Source organism: Bos grunniens, chromosome 26 (genome assembly GCF_055505025.1).
Source record: "Bos grunniens cultivar Pamir isolate PY7600 chromosome 26, Bosgru_T2T1.0, whole genome shotgun sequence".
NCBI lineage: Eukaryota > Metazoa > Chordata > Mammalia > Artiodactyla > Bovidae > Bos > Bos grunniens.
Genome location: NC_141190.1, coordinates 33,908,436 through 33,928,042, shown reverse-complemented (window position 1 = coordinate 33,928,042; position 19,607 = coordinate 33,908,436). Strand labels below are relative to the sequence as shown.

Below are 19,607 nucleotides of genomic sequence, written 5' to 3'. Positions count from 1 at the left end.
CACTTCCACGAAGATGCAGCCAGCAGCACCATTTTTAAGAGTGAAAAACTAGAAACGATGGGACAATGGCCGAGCAGGGGACAGAGGATAGGGAGAATAAAATACTACACAGCTATTTAAAGTGATGAGCATGCAGATGCAGGCAACCCACCGAAGTGTCAAATGCACAAAAAGGTGGCAAAACAGCACACACAGGAACTGCGAAAAGGTGTAAAATTTTATGTAAGTGAACGAAAGTAGGAAGTGAGTGTGTGTTCAGTCAGAGTTCAAATTCATTAAGGTTATTTTTTTTCCTTATCAAGATACTCAAGATAGTACTGTAAGTAATAAAACAAAAGACCACAGATGTATACCAAGCCCCTTAATTTTCAATTAAGGCATATAATCATTTTTCAAGGGTCCTGAAAAAAGCAAATGGTTCAGGAAATGACTATAATTTTCCCCTTTCACTCCTCCAAATGCAATGAGGAAGAGGCGAACACATAAAAACCCAGATTATTAAGCAAACAGCTCAGCAGTGCTGTTCTCAATTTCCTGGTTCAAGGTCACAGTCAATGAAAGGTGTGAAGCTGATGAAGTCGAGTTACAACATCTGCTCTCCTGGGCAAACCTCCTAATCACTTGCCATCCTCAGATTTGTGAAGGAGAGGAAACTGGCTCCATTCCTTCTCAGAAACTACATTTGCAAAAATACACTTCCATTGGGAAACAAAGTCAGTTTAAAGTCAGGCTAAGGAGAAGAATTACCAGCCTCCATATTTCCAACTTCCTCCTTGAAAAAAGAATAGAGACCTCTGGCAATACAAACTGATAAATGACTTAATCATTCAGGGGAAATAAAGGACTGAATTCTCTTTAAATAGCCTAGAACAAAGTGGGAGACACAATGGTATCTGTATTGTGGCTGCAGGCTCCAGAACTGAGAACAGCTCAGACACTTCGTTTTGATTCTCTTACAAGCACTTCATCTACCTCTTCCACTTTCAGCCGCGGAGTTTACAGAGTCATCTTAACAGCTGTAGGCCAGACAGAAAGCCCTAAGCACCAGCGAGCTGGGGTTTGATCATGCTAGGCCATAATGCACATTTCTTACTGTGACTACAAGCTCCCTTGAGAAACAATGGGTCTTATTCTCATAGTATTTTTCTATTACTGGACTTCTATGCTAACGGCGTTTGAAAAGTTCTATTACTATTTACCTGCCTTTCTCACCTTTTAAAAAACCTTTTATTTTGTATTGGGGTATAGCCAATGAACAACGCTGTTCAGGTGACCAGCGAAGGGGCTTGGCCACACATATACATGTATCCATTCTCTCCCAAACTCCTTTCTCACTTTCTCTGTTAACTTTATAGCTTCATTATTTCTCTTCTAGAAGAGCAATCATCTATACATGTAGAAGTTATGGCTTCAGAGTTTTAGACTGCCTGATCATGTTTCAGAGGTGTGGCTCGCTGCTCCTGAAACGGTCACGTGGCCCCCTTTATCAGAAAGCCCATCGCTAGCCCTGTTGAAATGCTGTCTGTATACCATCCCTCAGCTGAAGTGAAGCAGAAAGGGAGCAGTTTCAATGAAGAATTAAATTTGCTGACCCACTTGGGTGGAAGAAAAAAACCGCCCCGCTGGTGGATTAATATGGTTGAATAGCTCGATGTCACTGCACTTGTGGACGGTACTTGATGCAGTGCCCCCAAGTCAGACCCGGGTCTTGGTCTTACTGGGTGACTGTGAACAGAGGACTTAACCTCTCTGGTCTTCACTTTCTTTGATCATTACAGAAGGGGACCTGGATAAATTACCTTTCAAGGAGTTCTCTGGTTTGAAATTACGGTTCTAAGATTTCTCCCTCATCATGTCCTTTAATTCTCATAAACAACCCAGTGGGTGGTATTGATATTTCTCCCACACAGATGAGGAAACTGAGGCTCAAGAAAGCCAAAACATTTGCTCTAGTTGCTCAACTAGAGTGGGACTCAGGGCCAGGATCTGAACCTGAGTTGTCCAACTCTACACCAGCACGGCTGTCATTTTAAGCAATACCATCACTGCTTCAACTACATCATTAAACCATGATTACTCTTTATATAAAAAATGGGGAGACAGGCCTCCAGGATTCCAGGGTCTGAACTTGAAGGCTACCTTTACTGAAAATGTAAACTGCCTGGCTATATTTTAAAGTTCTTTTTCTCTTAGGGTGCTTGGACCTGGTCTCTTTCAATCAATGAGTATGACTGAATGACTTTTGCTTAATTAGGGACACAGTCTTTGGAATGAGTTAATGTCTGCTTTGTCCCTTCTTTTCTCCAATTCGCACACCCCCCCTCCAAATGAACAGGCAGGCCACCTGGATCTTTCTTATAACCACACAAATAACACTTTTTTAAAACAAAATAGGGACCTGTTTACATATAACACTTACTGGTGGAGCAACTCAAGCTGCAGCCCAGGAGAAAGAAGAATTACAACCAAGTGCTATTTATGAAACACACTCCAGGAAGGACAAAAGTTGGACCACAGAGATGACACAAAGGGGAAAGCCCATGGGATCTGAGCCAGAGCCTCAAAGTAGGGAATTTATCAAGCTTCGAAAACAAGCCTTTTCTCCTGCCCTCCTCACTCAGGAACTGGAAGGATAAACACACCCCTTGGCAGGGACACCCCTGGCTCCACCAAGGCCCCGGGGAAATTTGAGAGCCTGTGCAATCTGTTTTCTGCGTTTTTTATTTCCTTTAATAGTGACCTTGGGCAGAGCTCAGAAAGGAGTCTCTGATTTCTCAGCTGCAGTGTTGCTGGGAGGGGGTATCTTCCAGGCTACTGGACAGGGCTTGGTTTTGTATCTGCCATGGCTTCCAGTGGTGCCACTGGGACAAAACTCACCCTGTTCAAGGGCCTCCACTGAGACCTGTGCTGCGTGGCCTGGCCTGACCATCACTCCCCTGTGGCTTTGTGCCCCACCCCCACTCCCCACCAGGCAGGCTCTTCCCGTCCCCTGATAACCCACTGTCTATTCTGACAAGTCCATCCTCCTCCAGCTTGCCCCCATCCTTCCTCTCCCAGCCTCATGCAGCTCCCAATACTCTACAATTCTGTGAACAGCTATTCCCGGTTACCAACTATTTTAGCTGGGCCTAGATATTCATTAAGAACTTGAGTTTATACCCAGAGCAGGGACCACATCATTAACACGGATGGCAGGTAACCTGGGCTAGGACCTAGGGTTACTGTTAATATCAAGAGAGATCCTTCTTCCAGTGCTCAGATGACACGAAGTCTTGTTCAAAAATGATGGCTCATAATGAACATAGATGGCACACACACAGTTGTCCCTTCGTATCTGAGGGCGATTGGTTCTGGAATCCCTGAGGATACCAAAGTCCTTGGATGCTCAAGTACGGTGTTTAAAATGGGGTAGTATTTGCATATAGGGCTTCCCAGGTGGCAACAGTGGTAAAGAACCTGCCTGCCAAAGCAAGAGACCTAAGAGATGGGGATTCAGTCCCCGGTTGGGAAGATCCCCTGGAGAAGGGAATAGCAACCCACTCCAGTATTCTTGCCTGGAGAATCCTATGGACGGAGGAACCTGATGGGCTACAGTCCAGGAGGTTGCAAAGAGTCCAACATGACTGAAGCGACTTAGCACCGTGTGCATATAATATAGGCATATCCTCCCTTATACTTTAAATTATCCTTAGATTACTTACATAATACTTGAAACAATGTAAATGCTGTGTGAATAGTTGCTGGTACTCTGCAAATCCATTTTGCTTTTTGAACCTTTCTGAAACCCCCTCTCCCAAATTTTTAATCCACAGTTGGTTAGATTCACAGGTACAGAACAGAGAGCACACAGCACTTACTTCTTCTAACTCATTTAAAACAATTTTTAATGGAACTTTTTCTATTTTTATTTAAAAAAATTATTGGAATATAGTTACTAAGTCCAAGCATTTTACTAATTTAAATTTTACATTCTAAATATTTTTACTTTGAGGTTCTCTGTCTTTTCCAAGTGTACTTCAGTAATCAGATAAGTAGAAGACATTTTAATAAAGTTTTGTGTTTTAAGAAATACGAAATAAGGAACAGTCTGGTTTACTCTGGAAAAAGAAATGGCAACCTACTCCAGTACTCTTGCCTGGAAAATGCCATGGACAGAGGAACCTGGTAGGCTACCGTCCATGGTGCTGCAAAGAATCGAATACAATTGAGGGACTTCACTTACTCAGGGCCCAAAGAAATGGGCTTCCCTGATGGTTCAAGAGACCTGGGTTCGATCCCTGGGTCGGGAAGATTCCCCTGGAGAAGGAAATGGCAACCCACTCCAGTGCTCTTGCCTGGAAAATCCCATGGACAGAGGAGCCTGGCAGGCTGTAGTCCATAGGGTTGCAAAGAGTCAGACATGACAGAGCATGAATGCAATGAAATGGAAATAAAACGATGCTGTCATGCCATCTAGTGGCAGTGAGACAAAAAACCAAGACAAGTCTAAGGGCCTGGGACCACCTAGATCACTGCGTCCATCCCACCCAGACTTCTGGGGAGAAAAGAGAGGTCTTTTTGTTTCCCGGAGTCCTTGGGGTTTCCAGTGGAGGGTGAGGGTCCTCAATCAGAGACAGATGGGGTGCTACTGCCCCTGCCACTGCCTTCAGCTCAGTTCAGTCACTCAGTCGTGTCCGACTCTGTGACTCCATGGACTGCAGAACGCCAGTCTTCCCTGTACATCACCAACTCCTGGAGCTTGCTCAAACTCATGTCCATCCAGTCCACTGCTTTACCTTCCTGCAATTCTGACACCTAGAGAAGGGAGCTGGGGATGGGCCAGGAGGGAAGATGCCTGCCATCAGCTGCAGGGAGCACCCAGGGCAGCAGCAACACTCCCACACCACAGGCTGCACCCACCCCTCTGGCGTGAGGGATGCAAAGTTCCCCACACTCTGCAGAGGGAACCACGGAGGGGCTGCCACACACCTGCCAGACTTGCAGGAAACAACCAGTATCTAGGGCTGCGTTCACCCCAGTTACCGAATTACAACCCCAGTCAGAATCCATAAAGCACAGACGGTAAGTGTGGGTGTCCATGGGCCAGGTGTGGTAAGGGACACTCCCTCTTTGCTTCATATTATCCTGTCTTAATCACACTTGGAGTTTCACCCCATCATATACGAGGTCTCTGACACCATCCAAGTTTCTCACGAGGTTTTGGTCAGCAAAGCCACAGGCAGCAGGCACGGTCTGAAGCAGGAAGCACTGAAAGGCAGCAAATGCTGCCTCGGTGCTATCACCGTGACACTGGAGATAGAAAGGGCTTTACCCCTTTGCTGAGCTAGAGGGCTCAGTGGGCACGAGCCACCTTCAACACTCCCTGGGATCCAGGTTCACTTTCCTCTTGTCAATCTCTTCTCTGGCTTCTCCTTCCATTCGGTCAAAGTTTGACAACTTCTATCTCTCAGAAGCTCTGGAGGCCTCCGTCCCGCTCCATCTACACCATCCACTCTGCCTGGGGAACTCCTAACCTGCTTCCTCTCCCCACAAACCCCTCTTCAGAGCATCCCCCTCCGTGCTGCAGCTTGGGTGATCTTGTGGGTTTCTGTAGGTATTATCGATCAAGTCACTCTATGGCTTAAACCCTTTAGTGACCTCCCCATCCTTAGAACCAATTCCAGATCCTTTCTGTGACCTGTAGACAAGTCCTTCTAAAATCCGGCTCGGCCAATCTCTCCCCATCTCTGCTCTGCCCACTCCTGACACCATCACACTTCAGTTACTGGTTCCATGTGTGGTTTCCCTACCAGAGTGTGAGTGTCTGAGGCAGAGACCACACTGATCATGTTGGTCTGCTTGCCAGCTGCAAACCCAGGGCCAAACACAGGACCTGGCACGTAAAGGCGGCGACTGAGAGTGGTGGTCAGAGTGTGAATGTCTGAGGCAGAGACCACACTAGCATGTGGGTCTGCTTGCCCGCTGCAAACCCAGGGCCAAACACAGGACCTGGCACAAACAGGTGGCAACTGAGAGTGGTGGTTGAGAGCTCATGAGTAAAGGTTGAGAGGCAGGTGAGTAAAGGTTCAAATCCTGGCTCTGCCACTAGTCAACTATGGGACTTGCTGCAAGGGACTTACGTTCTCTCAGTCACTCTGCAAATATTTACTGAATGGGACTTCCCTGGTGGCTCGGTGGATAAGAATCTGTCTGCCAATGCAGGGGACACTGGTTCGATCCCTGGTCCAGGAAGATTCCACATGTGGTGGAGTAACAGAGCTCATGTGCCACAACTACTGGAGCCCACGCGCCTAGAGTCTGCGCTCCACAACAGCAGAAGCCACTGCAATGAGAAACCCACACACTGCAACCAGAACTACCTCCCAATGGAGACCCAGCACAGCCAAAAGTAAGTAATACATTTTAAAAAAATGAATGAACAAATGAAATAATCAATTACTGACCGAAATGATATCTCAAGTGGTTAATTTTAAAGATACTTTACTAGATGAAAGAAACTTCTATCCTATTAAAGTTAAATAACAAAAAAAAATCAAACAAAAAAAGGGAGGAAAAATCTAAATTTTAAGCGTTTGTCACACATTTTACTTGAATTTTAACTGACTCTTTGGTAGGTGACTGGTGTTTATCTAACATGGGTACAGGTCAGATCTGACTGAAGGCAGAGAAAATAAACAATATTTCACAACCTGGATGAAGACAACATTAAATTGACATTTAATGTAGCTTGAATACTGTTTAGTAAGTCAACAATTATGGATGCAATTCATATAACTAAAATAGGCAGTTCAGAAGATGGAATTTAATTTAAATATTTTTCAAGGGTACTTACTGTTTATTTTGATAATATGAAGGCTGACGTTAATATCAGCCACACTATAAAAAAGGTAAGATCCCCTGGAGTAAGGGAATGGCTACCCACTCCAGTATTCTTGCCTGGAGAACTCCATGGATAGAGGAGCCTGGTGGGCTACAGTCCATGGGGTTGCAAAAAGTCTGACCACGACTGAGAAACTAATACATAAAAAAGGTGTAGTGGGCCAGAATATAGGTTATATCCAGGCTTATTTACCTTTCCAAAGAATTTAGGGGGGTAAAAAACCCCAGCATCAAAGACCACACCTATTTTGTGCCAGATGATGGGTCTTCTAGGCAGTGGTCTCCAACCAGGATGCTCGAAGACTTTCCGAGGGATGCAGACAAGACATTTTTAAGTGAATGAATTGCCAGATCCGCAGTTTCCATTTGTATTTTTCCTAAAACTGGTCTGCTTGAGTATGCTACCACCTCCCCTTTACGAACTCCCATCTTGCCAACAGAAGAAAAGGGTGGACTTCTCACCTACCCTGAATCTTAGATGACCTAGAAACTGCCACATGATCTGACAAAGGGCCAAACATCAGTGTCCATGTGTCTCCCTGGCTCGCATTGAGGTGTGCTGAAGTAGGAGGCAGGGGCTCGTTATTAATACTTATACAAGAGTCTGATCAGGGTGAAGGATGGCATTAGAAATAGGGCTGTTTGGGGCCACACTGGACTGTTTAGATCCAATTATATATCAAAAAATATTTAAAAATACACATGATAAGATGAAATGAGAGTGGGTGACTCTCATTTAAGGATTTTAACACCCTGATTATTCCCAAAGACGCTATCACTTCTGAGCTAGAGTCCTGGGAGAACAAAGTAAACACTTAATCACAAATAAGTGAATAAATAAAGCCCAGCACCGGGCTTTGTGCCTTTTCCTTCCTTCCTTATTTCCATTTGGTTTTGGGTGACTGTTGGAGAACAATGTCAACAACTCAGGTGGAGAATAGAGAAGGAGAGCAGTTCATGAGGAGAAAGGACCAGTTTTCAAAAATAAATAAACAGCATCCAGGGTAAAAGCATCTCACCAAAACGATACTGACTAATATTTATTAATGCAATTTTAATTATCTTCTATCTATTGGAGCATTTTGGGTTAAACAAGTTGCCTTTAAGTAAAAAAGAAACAGGTTGAATTAATAGTTATTTGAGGAGTTTTGATCAAGTCTTTTTGGTGTACTTCCCAGAAACTGAAAAAAATTAAAGGTCTCAAGGGTTGAATAACAATTTATTTTGTAAGTCAGATACTTTCCAATTCTTTATTTTCAATACAACTGAAGAAAGAGCTAATTGAGCTGTCGTGTTCGGCACAGAACTCAGAAAGAACTGAAAGAATTAAGTGACATTATCACAAAACTGCTGCCATCCCATGTACTTATTCACAGTTTCTCAGCATGTCTATCTCTAAAAATGAAAAACAGGAAAAAATGATGATACGAAACTCTTTCTTATTCTAGCAAAAAGTATTATTTGTCCATTTAATCACAAACTAGCTTTTCAAATGCCCTCCCCTCCCATATTTGATCATTATTTCTATGAAAAATTATTTAACAGCACTAACAATTTATCAACATTTATTTGTTCTGATCAACTGTCAATAAAAAACAATAACTTAGTTTAGGAGAAATTTCTTTCAATACTCATAAAACCTGGAAAAATGTCTCATACTCATAAATACTCATAAAACTCATAAATACTCATAAAACATACTCAATACTCATAAAACCTGAAAAAATATATATGTTAAAGAAATGTATGATGAGGTGATACTCATAAAATCATAAATCATAAAATCATAAAATCATAAATCATAAAATCACAAATCATAAAATCATAAATCATAAAATCATAAAAATACTCAAATACTCATAAAACTCATAAATACTCATAAAACATACTCAATACTCATAAAACCTGAAAAAATATATATGTTAAAGAAATGTATGATGAGGTGATCAATAAAAGACTTTCAAGCAACTAAATCTATTACATCAGAATAAAATACTGTGGACAGAGACAATAAAAAAAAGGGTTCGAGGGGAAAAAAAAGAAATATAAAAATTCTAGATGTTACAGGACAGCTTGTTCACGAACCTTTCTAATGGGTTAAATTACTAAAGAATTAGACTCCATACACTCAAAGGGATGATTTTTAAATGTTAGTCTTGAGAACACCCTTTTCATTTTCATAATTTCTGGGAAGTATAACAAAAGGCTTTACTAAGACTTCTGAAATGACTATTACATGATTCCAGTTTCTCTTTTACTTAGAGGCAATCTACTTAACCTGAATACTCGAGAGAGACGGGAAAACAGAAATACTATTACATCCTTTGCAAATATTTTGACAAGAAATTTATATGTCACCTTAAAGTGTATGGGGAGGTGTGTGTCTTAGTTTTACATTATTTGGGGGGGGTATGTGAGCAGAAACATTTGAAGGCCACTGCATTGGGGAATGGTTCAGCCTGGACCACCTGACCTCATGACTTTGAAAAGTTTTTAGCAATCGGAGCTGTATTTTCTGGTCGTCTCATGGGATACCTTTGGCCCTAAATGGCAACCAGTGCCAATGGAATGCAGATCTAGGATGCTGAGGTCTTCCCACTTTTCTGAGCCTTGTTTGGGATGATGTGACCCAAGGCTCTCTGTGGGATGTTGCAGGGAGCTAGAATGCCCCTTGTCACCAGCAATTCCCTTCTGGAGCACTGCTGGGGAGCACTCCCTAACCTCAGACTTTATCCCCCTCACTGTCTCTCCAACGTGGGGCTTGGTTTAGGAGCTAGCAAGAAGGCTGATGCTTCTGACCACAGACCATCCCTGCCTCTTGCCAGGGAGCCCCACTCACTGCCCTTCCACGACCAATGTTAAGGAGGGCAGGTAAGGGGCTCCTCCACTTCCCTGCAGCCCTACTTTTAAGTAGAAAGCACAGCAGAGGTGCTAAGTGAGCAGTGCTGGTGCTACTTGGATTCTAATCTCAGCTCTACCAGTTATTCACTGCCATCGCAAAGGCAGGCTACTAAACCTCATAATGTCTCAGTTTACTTACCTGTTAAGTGATGCTAACAACAAAACCATCTCCTGGGGTTGTGAGGATTACATGCAATACTAAGCTGGCATACAAAAGCTTAATAAAGAAAGCTGTTATTATTAAATGTAAAGCTCAGGATTTAAGAAGTGAAAAAAGGAAAAGGAAACGGTAGGAATCAGCAGGGTGCAACCCTAAAATCGCCTATCCCATGGTCCCCAGTTCGGCCTTTCAGCCAAGCCTGGTCCCAACTGGCAGCAGTAATAATCCATGCTTTTTCTCAAAGGAGGCTGGCTGTAATTTACCTCTGATGGGGAGCTGGTGTCCCCCACACCTGGGCCTACCCTGGAGATAGGGGAGTGCACAGGGGGACCCCAGTGTTGTCATACACAGCAGCAGGATTCTGCACAAATCTCCCATGCACAGCACAGGCTTCCTCCCCGAAGGCCCCCCTTCTGCCTGGGTGAGTGGAGATGACAGAGGCGTGACAGGCTGAAGTGACCCAGGGTTCCTCTTTAACTCAGCGAGAAAGGAAACTTACCTGAAGATCGATGAGACAAAAGAGGACCGGTCTGGCTTTGCATCAACTGTATCATTGTTTGCGGGATCCTCAGCCCCCTGCTCCACAATATGGCCTTGTTCGTCTGCCATCTGGAAGGAAAAAAAAACAACCAGAAAATTGGTACCCAGTGGCATCACTGGCCTCATGATGTTTTAAATAACACTCATTCAGTGACACAGTTTTTATTTAAGCCTAGAGATGATCAGTATTGCCTATCTGGGCTCCAGGGCTGCCATACCAATAACTCATTCAAGTGCTCGAGTGCCAGCTCTACTTCAGGCTTCCCTCCAGAGTCTGGATACACAGCTGCAAAGAAAGCAAAGTCCTTGTCCCTCTGGGAGCTTCTAATCCAGCATCCATGATTTTGTTAAATGTTCACTGTGTAGGAGAAACTGTGGAAGGTTCATCAAGGTCTGTAATAACAAGAAACTCCTCCTGAATTCCTGACAGGTTGTAAGATGTTCATCCTTTGCCTGGCATCCCTCAAGCCCAGTTCAAAAAACAGGGACTTCACTGGTGGCTCCTTGGTTAAGAATCCGCCTTCCAATGCAGGGGACACGGGTTTGATCCCTGGTCCAGGAAGATACCACATGCTGCAGAGCAGCTAAGCCTGTGCCCCACAACTATTGAGCCTGTGCTCTAGAGCCTGGAGAGCCTAGGTGCCGAAAATACTTTAGCTCACATGCCCTAGAACCTGTGCTCTGCAACAAAAGAAGCCATTGCAATCAGAAGCCTGCTGCCACAACTAGACAAGACCTGTGAGCAGCAATGAAGACCCAGTTCAGCCAAAAAATAAATAAATAAAACAGCGGCAACCTGGAGTATAAAGCTCTCTGTTTCAGATGATTTTACATAGTTCTACCAAACAAATTTTCACCAACTTATTTTTCTGCTCAAGAATCTTCACAAGATCCCTACAATCTAAAAGTACAAATCTTAAACTGAACTCCTTGGCTCTTCAATATCTAGTACTGGTTTACTAGTTGCTCAGTCGTGTCTCACTCCTTGGGATCATATGGACTGTAGCCCGCCAGACTCCTCTGTCCATGGAATTTTCCAGGCAAGAATACTGGAGTGGCTTGCCATTTCCTTCTCCAGGGGATTTTCCTGACCCAGGAATCAAACCCAAGCCTCTTGTGTCTCCTGCACGGGCAGGCAGACTCTACCACTGAGCCACCTGGGAAGCTCATCTCTTACTAGAGTAGATGACAAACTATGGCCTACCATCTGTTTTCTTCATTTGGGGATTCTCTAAGTTTTATTTGTTCTTCCTTTTTCTAATTTTGTAAGGTTGAAGCTAAAGTTACTGATTTGTGACCTTCTTTCCTACATACACGTGTTCAGTGCTAAAAATCTCACACTACATACTCACCACCTGTTTTTGTAAATAAAGTTTAATTGGAACACAGTCACATCCATTCATTTACATATTGTCGGTAGCTATTTTCCCACCACAACCACAATTGAATGAATGTGACAGACATCATGTGGCCTGAAGTGCCTAAAATATTACCACCTGGCCCTTTAAAAAAAGATTCACTAACCCCTGATGTAGGATAATTACTAGCCAACAGGATCCCCTGGGACTTCCTAGGTGGCTCAAGAGGTAAATAATCCACCTGCCAAAGCAGGAGACAAGGGGCTTGATCCCTGGGTTGGGAAAATTCCCTGGAGGAGGAAATGGAAACCCATTCCAGTATCCTTGCCTGGGAAATCCCAGGGACCGAGGAGCCTGGTGAGCTATAGTCCCTGGACTGGCATAGAGTCAGACACAACTAAGCAACCAGACAATAGAATCTCCTACTCACCTACTACTTCCCTTACTTTAAGTAGCAAAATTAACAATAATAAAAATTAAAACTCACATTTATTATTTGCCGAGCTAATCGCTTTCTAAGTATTATCTTATTTAATACTTTCCCAAATGATGTCGGGATGTCCCTGGTGATGCCAGTGGTAAAGAACCTGCCTACCAATGCAGGAGACATAAGAGATGGGGGTTGGATCCCTGGATTGAGAAGATCCCCTAGAGGAGGGCATGGCAACCTACCCCAGTACTCCTGCCTGGAAAATTCCATGGACAGAGGAGCCTGGTGGGGCTACAGTCCATAGGGTCATAAAGTGTCAGATACGACAGAAGCAACTTAGCACACGTGCATACAAATACTATTAGATCAGCCCTAGGATCACTGCCTTTGACATATGAGGAACAAGAGGTTAGAAAAAGTCAGTAACTGGCCCCAGGCTAAGTAACTAGTAAACCAAACTCGGAACTGAAGCCAGCAACAACACTCAGAGCCCAGCCCTCACCAACATATCATTCAGCCTCCCAGGCTCTGAGCATCCCTGGGCCCATCATGTTCCATCAGGGCTTATGGTTCTTTCAGTCTGGAAGTCATCACCCAAACCTTTGCTGGACAAGCCATCTTTGGCCAGATGGCTAGTTGTCCATCTTCAGAATTCGGTTCAATGGTACCTCTGCTGGGAGGTCCTCCCTGATTACATCTACCTCCCCAGCTCCTTCCCTTCCCCAGTCCCTTTACAGTCCTTGTATTTGTCTTGATTATCAGCACTCTACTTATTGCTTGACATTGTCAAACATGACAATGTAAGTTCATCCTGATAGAGGCAGCTGGCACTCATAAAGTATTTGCTAAACAAATATTAATTGAATGGGAAGTTGGAAGAAACAAACACCCCAAAGGAAGAGAATTAGCTAAAAGTGACACAGCTGGTCAGAAACAGAGCCTGTACTAGAGTTCTTTCTCCTAAACCAAATCCTGGGTCCTTTCCTGTAAAGGGCGTGGCCTTTTGTAACAAAGCGAAACCTCCCCAGACTCTGGTTTCAGTCTCAGCGATCGTGGGGTCACAGGTGGCAGCTGCAGGTCTGTACTCCTATCAGCCTCACCCCCAGAAATTTTCACCCAGTTGGAAAATAAGAAGGTATCTATCTGACTGTGCCCCAGAGCACAAGCAATGACTTTTGGAGGGGGCAGAAGGAATCTAGATGGGGGGAGGCGTCCAAGATGGCAAAGCGCTGACCCTGTAGCCCTGAGTGGTATTATCCTGTCACCTTGCAGCTTATTTAGGGGTCAGCTGGACAGTGAGAAGTGACAGGGAGAGTGAGTTCCGTGACCAGATCTCTACAAGGACAGTGAGAAGTCTGATGGCCATCTTGTTTCTCAACACATAATGAACACCCAACCATAGACAGCAAGCTGTTTCCGATTGGGAGGCAGTTAAGATTTTTCAGATTAGGACCCAAACCGTTTCTCAAAAACAGAGATAACCCATATCAAGAGGAAATGGATGTTAAGTATCAGCTCAGTTCAGTTCAGTTCAGTCGCTCAGTTGTGTCCGACTCTTTGTGACCCCATGAATCGCACCAGGCCAGGCCTCCCTGTCCATCACCAACTCCTGGAGTTCACTCAGACTCATGTCCATCGAGTTGGTGATGCCATCCAACCATCTCATCCTTTGTTGTCCCCTTCTCCTAATGCCCCCAATCCCTCCCAGCATCAGAGTCTTTTCCAATGAGTCAACTCTTCGCATGAGGTGGCCAAAGTACTGGAGTTTCAGCTTTAGCATCATTCCTTCCAAAGAAATCCCAGGGCTGATCTCCTTCAGAATGGACTGGTTGGATCTCCTTGCAGTCCAAGGGACTCTCAAGAGTCTTCTCCAACACCACAATTCAAAAGCATGTTAAGTATGCTGCTGCTGCTGCTAAGTCGCTTCAGTCGTGTCTGACTCTGTGCGACCCCATGGACTGCAGCCTACCAGACTCCTCCATCCATGGGATTTTCCAGGCAACAGTACTGGAGTGGGGTGTCATTGCCTTCTCCGATGTTAAGTATAGACATGTAGAAAACACAATCATTTTTATTTCATCTCCTTCACACAGACTTAGTTACTTGTGGATCATTATTAGTAAAGCAAGGAGATATTTTCGAAATTAACAAGTTAATGTTATACAAAATCCACCAGAAAAAGATAACTTTGACATGTGGTGTTGAAGCCTTAAGTCTTTTGTCCTAGAGATTGTCAAACAGAGTGAAGTAAGTCAGAAAGAATCACATATTAATGCTAAGGCTAATCTTAAAGAATGAACCTAGGATATATGATTGATGATAAAACAACGCGACCATTATATAGACCATTATATCTATGTATCAATATATGGATACAAGTTCCCGGAAGTTCAATGCACCAGGTGCGTACTAGGAGTCCAGGAGGCACCTGACCTGGCCCTGCCTTGCTGAGAGACAGGCATCGACGCATTGCATGAACGTTGACAACCATGATCAGGGCCACTTGTGGTCAGAGCAAGGACCTGACCAAGCCCCAAAGGAATTAGGGAAGCTTCTCTTGACCTGGTATTCCTGGTGGTTCAGATGGTGAAGAGTCGGCCTGCAGTGCAGGAGACCCGGGTTCATTCCCTGGGTCGGGAAGATCCCCTGGAGAAGGAAATGGCAACCCACTGCAGTATTCTCGCCTGAAGAATCCCATGGACAGAAGAGCCTGGCGGACTATAGCTCATGGGGTCGCCAAGAGTTGGACACGACTGAACGAATAACACTTTCACACTTTTACTCTTGACCTGAGGTCTGAAAAGCGGAAGCAGAGAGGGTGGAAGTGAGGGAGGCAGCGAAATGCATGCCTATCAAGCATCCAACACGCTCCATCGACAGAGGGGAGCAACGTAGACCCCTCATCCCTCCCTGACACTTGAAAGGGGCTTTGGATGTAAGTGACAGGCTGATTTCCACAGCTCAGAGGGAGGAAGATCTCCAGAGCTTTCTTTGCAAACAGTAAGCCAGAAGCGTCTTCTGTTTGACACCTATAGCATTTTTCTGGCCTGAGGCTGAACACTGTCTAGGGGGGCACTGAGAGACCCTTCTAAACGTTTAGAACATGTGTCTAAAATGAGGCAGTGAGCTGGAGCTTCATTCTTGTATCTGTAAGGCTAAACATTCAGTGACTGTCTTATTCCTCTGAGGCTGGCCTTAATTTCTGGTGGATGCAAAGTTCACCCAGAGTGAACTGGGTGACCGAGTGGGGTGCCTGCTCTTGGTCCCATCATTTCAGTTAAGCCAAGGCTTGGTGTTGACCTTTTATTTACTCTTCTCTTTGAATCCCAAGATAATCCAGGCCTATCTCGGTCTGCTAACTGGAGAGAGCATGTCTGGCGTCGTTTTCTTGTATTCATTCCTGCTATAAGGCTAAGGCTGCAAAGACTAGTCAGTCATTTGGGGGAATATATAGCTTATTCAATTGTCAAACATATCTATCTTCTTTTTAATAAATTAATATTTAATACACATACAGCATTAGCAATGCCAGGCACTCAGTTATTATTATTACTCTTACTATTATCCACTAGGACTCTTATTTGTCATTTGAGAAGTTATCTTAATCATTTTTTTTCTTTTTTTTTTTGTCTCGGTCATAGAAAAGTGCCAGGTATACAACAGGCACTCAATAAATATTTCTTTATTAACATCACAACTGAAATGTACTTAAACATTTTAAATCCTTCAGGGCCCTGACTAAATTGTTGACATGGGACAGACAACGGAATCAAAGGGACTCAGGAAGGTGGCTGAGAGCCTAGTCATGGTGAACTGCAGGCCAGGGGTGTAAATCAGCACCTCCACCTATATTAGCCACGGGACCTTGAACAAAGCCCTGGAGGAGGGCATGGCAACCCACTCCAGTATTCTTGCCTAAAGAATCCCATGGACAGAAAAGCCTGGTGGGCTACGGTCCATAGGATTGCAAAGAGTCAGACACGACTGAAGCCACTTAGCACACATGCACACGCTTGAACAAAGTACTCAATGTCTTCAAGCCTCAGTTTCCTCATCTGTAAAATGGGAAAACAGTGATGCCTAAGTCACACATGGCTGTGAGGATGAATGGAACAATGCATGTAAGATGCTAAATGTTCTAATTTCACCGTGTCTAAATGTTCAATAAATACTCCCTATTATCACCACTGTCTGGAGAACTCAAGACTAAGACAACACTCTCCTGTCAACTCTCACTGGTATATAAAAAGAATAGAAACATGTATATGCATGGCTGAGTCTGTTTACTGTTCACCTGAATCTATCACAACATTGTTAATTGGCTATACCCCAATACAAAATGTTTTGGTGTTAAAAAAATTTTTTTTAATTAAAAAAGAAAGAATGCTACAAAGCATGAAAAAAAATCACATTAATATTTTAAACAGCTTTTGTGAAGACTGAAAAAAAAGTTACCCTAGTGATTATTTCTACACAGGTTTAAGTGACTCATACATATGTAGTAAGAAATCCACATATGATAAGAATTTCCAGCTATTATCTGGGAATAGCTGGTAAGAATTCCCAGCTATTATCTGAATTTTATTGCAGCTGTTTCCCATGAAAAGTGACATAATACAACTTGTGCCTCACCCTAGCCCCAATGAAGACAATTTTTCTAAAAGGCTCAAAGAGAAGGCACCTAGAGTACCTCCACCGCTCACCTCCAGCACCTGTGCGGGGAGAAGGGGGTGGTTTCTGCTGGGCCCTGAAGTACTCTACTGTCCCCTGATGCTCACAGCACTGCCAGGAAGCTGGAGCCTATTACAGAAGAAACTTCGGTTTTTTCAGAGAGGTTAAATAACCTGCCCAAAGCCACACAGCTAACAGGAGGCGGAAGTCGACTATGAAACCAGGCAGTGGCTGGCGACCTAGATGGCCATCAGGCTCCAAGACCCTGAAGGAATAAAATGGCCTGTAAGTAAACAAAGGTTAGGGCCACGTCCTTGGCCAGCCCAGGAGTTCAAGGGAAAAGGCCCAGCGATTACTCAAAATCACTCGCAAGTAATTTTACTGCCCCATAAAAGGCAAACTTGCATACAAGGGTTAAAGGTTGCAGACGGAGAGTCCTGCCTTTCTCCACTTCCTCAAGGAATCAAGAGCCCCGCAGGATGACAGCGGCTTAAGTTTACCTGTAGTGTGCTAAGCCCAGACAGAGGCACTGCTGTGCACTGCAATCACCTCATTCAGCCTCTCGGCCCACGACCATACCCATTTCACAGACAGGCACAGAGAGGGTCAAGGCCCCACAGCTGACAGGCGGGACGCTGGGACTGGAACCCTGGGCTGTCAGACACGGGAAGCCCCCTGTGTTAGCCAGACGAGAGAACAAACCCCTCCCGCCCTCCCAGGTACCACCACCCCACTTCTCGCCCTCCCAGGTCCATCCCTCCTTCTTTTCCGAAGCCCGAATAGCACCGAGTGTCCCGAGCCCGGGGGCTAGAAGGAAAGAGAGGACTGAGCAAAGTAGGTGATGCTGGGGGTGGGGAGAGCCTTCTTTCCCAAGTTTTACTGCTGTGCCCGAAGGGACCCAACCCCCGACGACCGCGCTCGGAACAACACCGAGAGGGCAGCCGGGCGGGAAGGGAGGAAAGCGGGAGAAGGAAGGGCGGCGGCCCACGGGAGATACGCCCGGCGGAGACGGGGGCCGAAGTTACCTTTCCCACGGCGACCGGACGGCTGGAGATGGCGTACGTCTCCGTCGCTCCGCTGCAAGGGTCTGAGGCGGCTTGAACGAAATCGAAACTAAAAGCTCCAGCGTAACCGGGGGAGGAGTCGCCCGGGGCTGGACCCGGACCGGGCGGGGCTGCGTGCGCCGCCTCCGACTCCGGACCCCGCGGTCCGTACCGTCGGCCGCGCGCAGGATCCCCGCGCCTCCGCGCGCCCTATCCGGGAGAGCGCACCCAGCCGCGCTGGCCCAGCGTCGCGCGCGCAGTCCCCGGAGAGCGCCCGGGGCACAGCTGGCGAGCATGCGGGGCAAAGTTTGCAGAGCTCTATAGGGATCCCGCCGCCGCGCGCGCAGTTCCTCCGAGAAATTTTTGCAGAATCGATCGCGCTCCCAGTGACCCGAAGAGCGCGCTCTGCAAATCCGCCGCACGCAGTGTCCCCAGCTGTGCTGAACTCAGAGCACGCCCGGCCGACTTCCCAGGGGCGCCGGATCATGGGGCGCTCGTCAGAGTCCCCGCTTCTGCCCTTTCGCTGCTGCCCTCGGTTTACAGCTCGACTTCGGCCTCCGCATCAGCTCCGGGACCCAGTCCCCAAAGCCCGAAGGCTGCTGCCCAGCCAGATCCTGACCCCACTGTGTGCGGGTCGGGCCCCTTGGGGGGCTGGGCGCCCGCATGTGCACGAGTTTACCAAGGGCAGGCGGTGGGAGCCGCCGTGGTCTCCAGCTGCCATAACTTGGTTACACTCCGCGGCGCGCCTTTCTGCAGAGCGCGTTCCCACAGCCCAACACCTCCTGCTGGCCTGGATGTAGCTCCAGAATCATTCCTGGACTGTCTATTGAGCGCCACCACGTGTCAGCCACTGGGTGCGTGCGTGCCTGCTGAGTCGCTCAGTTGTGTCCGACTCTTTGCGACCGCATGAACTGTAACCTGCCAGGCTCCTGTGTCTATGGTATTCTGCAGGCAAAGATCCTGGTTCGGGTTCCCGTTCCCTCCTCTAGGGGGGGATCTTCCCGACCCAGGGATCTAACCCCCGTGTCTTTGGTCTTCGGCATTGGTAGCCATGTTGTTTACCGCTAGTGCCACCTGGGAAGCCCAGCCACCGGGTGTGTGGCCGTAAGTTAGTCTAAAACGGGAGAGACATTGTAGTTGCCCCAATACCACTTCACCCCTCACCCACGCGTGCCCCCACATTTGTCTTTCTTCAACCTGGAGACCAGCGGAGGTCTCCAAGGCCTCGCTCTCCGAGACTTCTCACCGGACTGGCTAATGAACACAGGCGCGCTGAGGTGTAAATAGCTGAGGAGAAATTACAGTTTTCTTCACACCAGAGACATTTGCTATGAAACTATAAACGCCTTGAGTGAAAGGAGTGAACCTTGAGGATGTGACGTCAGGCAAGAACGGGCATCTCCTCTTTGCTCTCCTCTGGGCCTGAGACTTCAATATGCTCCATAAAATCTCACCAGGTAAGGACACTTTATTGGTTTAAGAAACACTGGCCCCAGGCAAGTGTAAGTGAATAATTATAATTTAATAAGTTCTGCCAGAATCCTGAATTCATGAATATTTTAAACAGGCCATTATACTATTTATACTATGGCTGTGCTATACTGAACGTCTGTGCACTGGTCCGC

At 45.9% G+C, this 19,607-nt stretch overlaps 1 protein-coding gene across 2 annotated transcripts in view; it reads right to left on the bottom strand.

The window, feature by feature from the left end:
- The window catches only part of CASP7 (caspase 7), a 41,945-nt gene extending 23,917 nt beyond the window's left edge, over positions 1-18,028 (bottom strand). Inside the window, exons 1-3 of one of the 2 annotated variants that reach the window (XM_086377062.1) lie at positions 17,965-18,028; positions 17,440-17,593; positions 10,440-10,549 (exon numbers count right to left, since the gene is read on the bottom strand). In XM_086377062.1, the coding sequence (XP_086233188.1) occupies positions 10,440-10,549 (110 nt within the window). In that variant the 5' untranslated portion in view covers positions 17,440-17,593; positions 17,965-18,028. The remainder of the gene's footprint in view (positions 1-10,439; positions 10,550-17,439; positions 17,594-17,964) is intronic. The other variant, XM_086377060.1, reaches the window with a different exon arrangement.
- Positions 18,029-19,607: the final 1,579 nt, after the last annotated feature.